At 40.0% G+C, this 8471-nt stretch overlaps 1 protein-coding gene across 1 annotated transcript in view; it reads right to left on the bottom strand.

Moving 5' to 3' along the window:
- glcci1a (glucocorticoid induced 1a) overlaps nt 1–7978 on the bottom strand; it is a 43654-nt gene extending 35676 nt beyond the window's left edge. The window contains exons 1-2 of the mRNA XM_053489977.1: nt 7594–7978; nt 6881–7382 (exon numbers count right to left, since the gene is read on the bottom strand). Coding sequence (XP_053345952.1) covers nt 6881–7373 — 493 coding nt within the window. The 5' untranslated portion in view covers nt 7374–7382; nt 7594–7978. The remainder of the gene's footprint in view (nt 1–6880; nt 7383–7593) is intronic.
- Between the last annotated feature and the right edge of the window lie 493 nt (nt 7979–8471).

The raw sequence follows: 8471 nt of genomic DNA on the forward strand, positions 1-8471 counted from the left end.
AGCAATATACTATATACAGTATGTATAACATAATGTTTAAGTGTTTAACAGTCCAGCAGCAAAATAGCAGCATGACATAAAAAATAAATAAATAAACCCTGATGGAGTGGGCAAGAATATCCTTATTTTCTCCCTCAAAAAAAAAAAAAAACATTTAGAAATTGTATAACAGGATATGACAATACCGATGATATTTCATCAAACTGTACTGTGGTATAAGATCTATATTACATCATCATATTACCCAGCCTTACACTAACCTAAAAGGGCATTGATATTAATGAGTAACTTTCACTTTTAATATTCAGTGTTTAATATTAAGGTTCATGCATCAAGTCGCACTATGATGTGCCAGTTCTGCTATTTGTCACACGTTGCTTTTATTTTTATACCTTAGCCTTCATGTTGCAATGAAATCATGAGTTGACTTGTTTGGTATAAACACCTAGACACCTTTCTTTGGTTGTATTAGTGATATTCTCTACATTACCCACAATGCTATTCAGCTAATGATAGTGACTGTAGAATTTAACCCTACACGATGCAGCGGCGCTTTGGTTCTTCAGTCTTTCCGGCTCTCTTATCTCCTCCTCCAACACACCAGCTTTCAAATCTTCCTGACGTACAACTTACAACTGTTTTTTTTTTTTTTTTTTTTTGCTAATTTAATCATTTCTGCCCAAAAGCATCTTGAATCCATTTTAGAAAAGCCGACACAACAGCCAAGCATGCTAATGCACCAGGGCTAATCAATTACACCCTATTAGCTTCACCATGGTTGTGGTGCTTATTGATTCTGTCCTTATTATCCAGCAGGCCCGCACATGTGAAAACGATATTACGAGTGCGCATGGACCGATCAGTCGGTTAGCTAAAGGGATCAGGCAAAGCAGAGCTTTTGTAGGATTTATAGTCTAATGACCTCACTCAAGTCTCTGGGAAAATCACTGTACAAGTGCGCGAGTAGCATTAGCGGCCGGCGTGGAGAGAAGCCGTGACATGGCGTGAATGTCGGTCCTACAGGTACATGTCAGATTAGAGGGAATTTACTGTGCATTGTTTAGTGCAACATTTTGGGTTTAATGTTCGGTATTCGATGATAAATGTTTAACGTTAAATGCTTAGTGTTTACTCACTTAGTGCTTGAGCGTTTAATGTTTATACTTCAGTGCATGGTGTTTAAAACTTAGTGTTTATGGGTTAGCGCTTGGGGTTAATTATTTAGTGTTTAATGTTAAGCATAAAAAATGCTTTGTTTTGTATTTACTGTTTAGGGTTTAGTATTTGGTTTCTAATGTTTAGTCCTTAGTGCTTGGTGTTTACTATGTAATGTTTAGGGTTTATGAGTTGAGTATTTATCGTTTAGTGCTTAGTGTACCGTTTAGTGCTTAGGGTTTATATATAGTCTTTAATGTTAAGTGTTTAGTGTTTATATAGTCTTTAATGTTAAGTGTTTAGTGTTTATATAGTCTTTAATGTTAAGTGTTTAGTGCTTAGTGTTTATATACTGTTTGGTGTTTAATGTTAAGTGTTTAGTGCCTAGTGTTTATATACAATGTTTAATTTTAAGTGTTTAGCGCTTAGTGTTTATATACAGTGTTTACCATTAAGTGTTTAGCGCTCAGTGTTTATATATAGACTTTAATGTTAAGTATTTAGTGCTTGGTGTATATATATAGTGTTTAATGTTAAGTGTTTAAATGCTGTACTGTATATAAACACTAAGTGCTAAACACTTAACATTAAACACCATATATAAACACTAAGCGCTAATGTTAAGTGTTTAGTGCTTAGTTTTTATATAGACTTTAATGTTAAGTGTTTAGCGCTTAGTGTTTATATACAGTGTTTAATGTTAAGTGTTTAGCGCTTAGTGTTTACTGTGTAATGTTTAGCATTTATGATATAGTGTTTAATGTTTACTCTTTTAATGCTTGGTGTTTAGTGCTTAGTGTTTAATGTTTAATCTATGGTGTTCAGTGTTACATGTTTACTTGTGTTGGATTGTTTTTCTTCCCCAGAAAACATTTCTAGCAGTGCCTAGTGTTTAATATTTAAGGTTTCAGTCTCAGCTTATTCTTTACTGTAATTGTCCTAAGTGTTTGGTCTAGGTGTCTAGTACTTAATCCCTATCGTTATTATCGTTTTTTTATACACTGCCTGGCCCAAAAAAGTCACCATTTCTGTATGTTCAAATCACTGGCCTACATCAAGCAAAGAAAACAACTACGGAGATTTTAGGTTACTGGAACTGGGTTGAGAACTCAACACATTATCAAAATATGCAAGAAAAGTGCTGAACCGTCAACTTTGTGTAAGAAATGTGGTCGGAAAAACATCATGAAGATGGAGATCACTCGAACACTGGGTGAAGCTGCATGTTAAAAAAAAATCTAAAGTAAAAACCAGAGCTATGTTTAATATTGAAAGTGGGAGCATTTCCATACACACACACACACACACACACACACACACACACACACATTGTGATGATAACTCACAGGATTGGGACTAAACAGCTCAGTGTCCATAAGAAAACCACTTGAACAATGGACAAAGGTCATGTGATCTAATGAGTCCAGATTGACCATATCCCAGAGTGATGGGCGTGTCAGTGTAAGAAGGGAAGCGCATGAAGCGATGCTCCCATCATGCATAGTGTCCACTGTACAAGTGTACAATAATATCATAATCAGCCCTGTTTAATATATGAAAAGAAAATGATTCTGTCTTAGCAAGATGTACGGAAAAGGGTTCGAGGTTTAGTACTATGTGATTCCATGCCACCTCGGACACACCCTCAGCTGTACAACTTCACACCTTTAGTACTTATCTTTTAACTGTAAAGCTGGATGAAATTGGAGTCATTACGGTGCTACCCTCTTTTTTGAATGTGTAGATTTGTGAGTGCATTTCAGATTAACCAAAGCTCAAGAATAAGACATGAAGCACACGAAACAACCCTTAAGTAAAGTGCATAATGGCACGGGTCGGGCAAACACAAACTCGTGATGAGAAACGAATACTTTCAGAGCAAATCCAGACTAATCTGTTTTCCGCTGAAACGCGGCCCGGTGCCCACGGGAACTCAGAGTGAAAGGTATCGACTGTGTGAGAGGCGATCTGATGCAGTGTGTGTCTGCCGTTTCGGATGAGGTCACCCCGCTACACCACGTGACGGAACATAACACGGGCCCCTCGCTGGGACGACTGCGGCGCTTGTGTGGGAGCGTCTCAGAGTCGGCCAACCCTGACCATCAGCGCACACTCTGACGTGTCGACACGTTCGCTCGCGAAGAAAACAATCAGCGCACAGTGAAGCCCTGAGGCCCGACACACCTCGCCTCCACATCGCAGCTGACGCGCACCGACATTACCGCTTTCTAATACAATAATGAGCTAAACTTTAATTACGGGTTATGATCTGATCACAGTATTGTATTTTTATTTTTAGAACGGACAGGGAATGTTATCAGCACTACACAAGGTGTTTAGTTTCTCTTAATCCTCAGCACTTAACCATAAATTTGTCCCATTATTGTACCAATTAACATTACACCTAAGCAACCTCTTTTCTTCTGTTTTTCACTGAACATTTATATTCATTAATAAAAACGAGGCTTGTCATGTCAACGTGAAACCCTTCTCAGAAAACCCAAAGCTCTGATACTGGACACTCCTTCCAAAATTGTTCAATGAAAATCCTCCCAATTAAAAAAAATATATTACTACATCAGCAGTTACTTTTTATTTTCCAATAATTGTGCTATTAGAGTCGACCATACTGTATAAACAATAATGTATTAGACCTAGCACATTAATATAAAAACTATAAATATAAGCATCTTTCTTATATTTTCTTTGCAAATTTGAAAAGCAAGGATGAAGAAAAAGTCTGAGAAACTATAATTAAACCCGTACCAGTTTAAAAAATTGCACAGCGTAGTATTTTATATAAATATCGGCTTTAAAAAGTTCATTACATCAGGATAAAAGTCAAACCCTGCTATGTTATAACCATGCAATTCACGAAATATACAGTACCAGTCAAAAAGTTTGGACACCCTCTTTAATTGCGTGGTGTTTCCTAATTTTTATTTCTTTCTACACTGTAAAACAGTACTAAATGAGTTTATCCAAAATAAACAATAATCTCCTTTGAACAGTTGATATTGAGATGTATCTGCTACGTATGCTCTATAAATCCTACATAACGGCTCTAATCTGAGGTTTCTGAGGCTGGTGACTCTAAATGAGCTTCTCCTCTGGAGCAGACGTGGGTTCTGGTCTTGCTTTCCTGGGAAGGTCTTCATGAGAGAGTTTCATCATGGAGCTTGATGGGTTTTGCAAATTCACTTAACACGAAACTGTTCTCGCAAGAACTTTTCCAGCACAGCTGACCTTCATGTCTTAAAATACCAACTGACTGTTGCTGTTACTTAACTATCTAATTGCATGTGGTGTTATTTCATAGTTTTGAAATCTCCAAACTTTAGACTGGTACTGTACAATACTTCAACATGAAGTAGGCGGAGAAATAAAGGGGAAAAAAAGTCGCTTCTGATGCAGAAACACAACACAGTCTTAATGTCAGCCAGTGTAGTTCCACATAGAAAGGAGACCCATTCAAAGCCAGACACGTGCACCAACATGGCATAAATCCTTCTTTAAGCACATCCTTGGGATTTTTAGGGATATTTTAGTCTGTCCACATGCAGCCGGCACATTGCGTAACGGGTACCCCCACCGTGGAGATATACTGCATCTATCGTTCCTGTGGCAGGTACTTAAGGAGTCAAACTGCCAGCTCGACACCTGATTGTCATTCACCCACTACAACCAATTTCTTGTTCATGTCTTTGGACTGTGGGAGGAAACCCAACAGGCACGAGTGGAACATGCAAACTCCACGCACACACACCCTGAGGGGGGAATCAAACCCCGACCCTGGAGGTGCAAGGCCACAGTGCTAACCACCAAGCCACCATGCTGCCTTAAGCATACCTAGAAAAAAAAATTCCAAATCATCTTCTGACTTTCTAAGTGGCCAGATTGTTTATCATTCAAAAGACACGATCTGGTCAAACTGGGCCATCTGAATTATGTCATCATGTGGTTCAAAGATCTGTTCCGAGTTGTCCCTTTTGAAGCCGCTTAAGCAAAGTCAACAAAGTATTCACTCATAGTTCATTGTCTATACCACTTTATCCTGTATACAAGGTCGCAGGGGGGCCTGGAGCCTCTTCCAGGAGACTTAGGGCAGGAAACACATGCATTGAGAACATGCAAACTCCATGCACACACGCGCACACACACACAAACCCCGAGGCGGGAATCGAACCTGGACTGCCGAGGTGTGAGGTGACAGTGCTAAAGCAAAGTCAACATAGTGTTAATACACTGTCTTATATAGTTCTTAGGCAATTTTGTTAATGCATGGTGTTCACTTGTTGTCTTAGCTAGTCAGCTAATTAGGCGTCCAGTTGTTGTTGTTTTTTTATCTAGATTGGTAAATTATGTTGTATGTATCAGATTGATCCTGAAGGAATGTAGTTTCGTTTCACTGTGTACTGAAAAGTATATGGTTGAAATGAGAATAAAAGCTTGACTTGACAGGATGTCTGGATCATGAGCTTGAAAGCGCCAAGCAAGAACGATGGAGACAAAAGCGGAAAATAATTGAGAGAACGAACGAACATGAACCATCGGCAATCATAAAGAACAAGGACAAGATCATGGAACATGTTAGTTTTACACTGCGTGTTAACATCCTAGACAACGTTTGTCGGACTTACTGTACGAAATGACTCTCGAAACAGAACTCGTTCGTATGTTGAGGACTTACTGTATTAATCTGACACATCAAACACATACGCTTTATCATAACCGTAGTATTTACTTCTTGCATGACTGTGCAGAGGTCCTTAAAAAAAAAAGAAAAAAGAAAAAAAAAACAAGCATGCATGTTGTTATATAAACATGCACGCAGCCAGCCTATCTGGTGGTTTATTTTAGGACTTGATGAAAGATGATGTCACACACTTTGAGTTCACCTTTCACAGGAGCAGCTAAGCACTGCATCATTAGGAGGCAGCTTGCAAATGGGCCGGGCTCAGGATGATACATGCATGTCATGCTTTTTAATGTATGTTTTTCAGCATGACGATAATAAAACAAGCACAAACCAATAAGGCCATGATGATGATTTTTTTTTTTTTTAATTTGTAATTTTTTTTAAAGGTTGCATGAAATGCAATATGCAGCACAGAACAGGCCTTGTTTTTTCTCCCTGTCTGTTTCTCATTCCTGGCGCAACAGCAGCGTCGTTTCTCGTTTAATAACGATCGCTCCTGGGTCCGCGTGCGGGTCTCGAGCCTCGGGTCCACGCAGACGCAGCGCGCGCTGCGCGTCACCGGACGCTCCGTATTTAATTAATAATTACTCAGCAAAGTCAGGAGAGGTGCTAATGTTTACATGGCTAACGCTAAAGCTAGCTTAGCCAGCCCTACACCACTACAGCTCTACAGAGATTGGATAGAGAGACATTCGGCGGCTGGAGGATTATTATAAGGAGTATAATAATAATAATAATAATAATGATGATGATGATGATGAGGAAGAGGATGAGCGAGCGTTTTGGTGCTAATGCGAAAAAGCAAACAAAAACAGAAAACACACACATATAAATATATATTTACACACACACACACACACACCGAATGGAAAATCCAATCCAGAGGGGAAAAAATAATACGTGATGACGGATTTACACAATAATAATAATAATAATAATAATAATAATAATAATAGCGCACTGGGGGGGGGGGAGAACCGCTCGTGATACTAAATAAATAAGTAAAGGAGCGGAGAGGAGCGTTACCTCGGAGAGCAGGTGACTCGGCGGCGCGCCGCTCCGGTGAGCCTCGGCCGAGCTCGGGCGGCGGGGAGCGCGCGGTCAGCGCGGCGGAGTCCGCGGAGCCGTGGTGGCCGCTTCCGTGTGCAGGCGCGCGCGCGAGCGGCGTCACTCCGGCTCCTACTACGACTCGCGTCGGGCTCGCGGCGGCGGCGGCACCGGGCGCTCTCGGTGCTGCGACGTCGCCCCCGGCTGACGCACACGATGAGGAGGAGGAAGAAGAAGAACAGGAGGAGGAGGAGGAGGAGGGAGAGGAGCGGCGGCTCCCGCGCAGCAGCTGGTACGGCACTGTGGCACGGACTGGCTGCAGCAACCGCCTCGCCCCGTTAACCACTGAGGATGAGGATGAGGAAGAGGATGATGATGACGATGAAGAGATGGTGGGGGATCCCGTGCTGCCCCTAGCCCTCTGCTGCTGAAGATGGCTCGAGCTGCATGATGATGGTGATGAAGATGACATGATTTGATCCTGAAAGGATCCAATATATATAAAAGCTTGTTTTTTACAACTTGCGTTGCTGGGTAATTAATTAATTAAAGATACCTGTGAGATATTCACAGTGCAACAACAAAGTATATAAAGCAAAGATATAAGTATATAAGTATATACAGTATATAAATGAATGAGCCATGTTAACAGTGCAACAATGCAGTATATACAGTATATAAAGCACAGATACCTGAGAGCTATTCAAAGTGCAATAATAAGGTATAAAAACGAAAGACACCTGAGAGATATTAAAAAAAGTGCAAAACTTCCAAATACATATAAATGAAATATTTTTGGTACGCTTAAGTTAGCTATTTCCCCCTCATATGCGTGTTTTCACTCAGTTTCCTCTTTCTTATTCTTCATTCTTCACTGCCAGCTCCAATGAAAAAAAAAAGTTGCAAAAAAAAAAAAAAGTAATAAAATTATACTGATCCTAAAGTTCTTGGTGCGAGATACATGAAACAAACAAACAAAAATTAAAGGTACAAAATAAAATAAAATAAAAAATCTCTCAGGGTCGACTTGCTTCCAGCATTTAAGTTGCTGCAAGTGACAGAAACTATAGCGGCAACTACAAACAGAGCTTGAGAGCCGGTGGGCGGGGCGCCGCCATATAAGGAGCGAATGGGCGTTGCTATATAGAGAGCGCGAGTGGGCGGGGCATTTAATTATCAAATGAAGGTCACAGCTACACATCATTTCCTTAACTTTAATTTAGCAATCGTAGAGGTTTTGTGCGTGTGTGTGTGTGTGTGTGTGAGAGATTGCAGTAGAGTTACATCTTGGGTTTCCTGCACTTTTCAGTCAGTGAGTCAAATCTAAGAATGTAAGAGGCAGCTCTTTTGCTTTTCAGATGGATCACTGGCATTTAAAATCAATCAATCAATCAAATTAAACAATTAATTAATTAAAACATAGTATTATATTAATGTCATTGCGCTTGTTTAAAAATATTCATCATTTATTAGTCATCCTGATGACTGTTAGAAAAGCATTTTGGTTCCATAGCAGTGCAAAAATAATGGCATTGCGTACATGTACAAAAATGCACAAGCGTTTGTGATC

This window comes from Clarias gariepinus, chromosome 28, assembly GCF_024256425.1.
Source record: "Clarias gariepinus isolate MV-2021 ecotype Netherlands chromosome 28, CGAR_prim_01v2, whole genome shotgun sequence".
NCBI lineage: Eukaryota > Metazoa > Chordata > Actinopteri > Siluriformes > Clariidae > Clarias > Clarias gariepinus.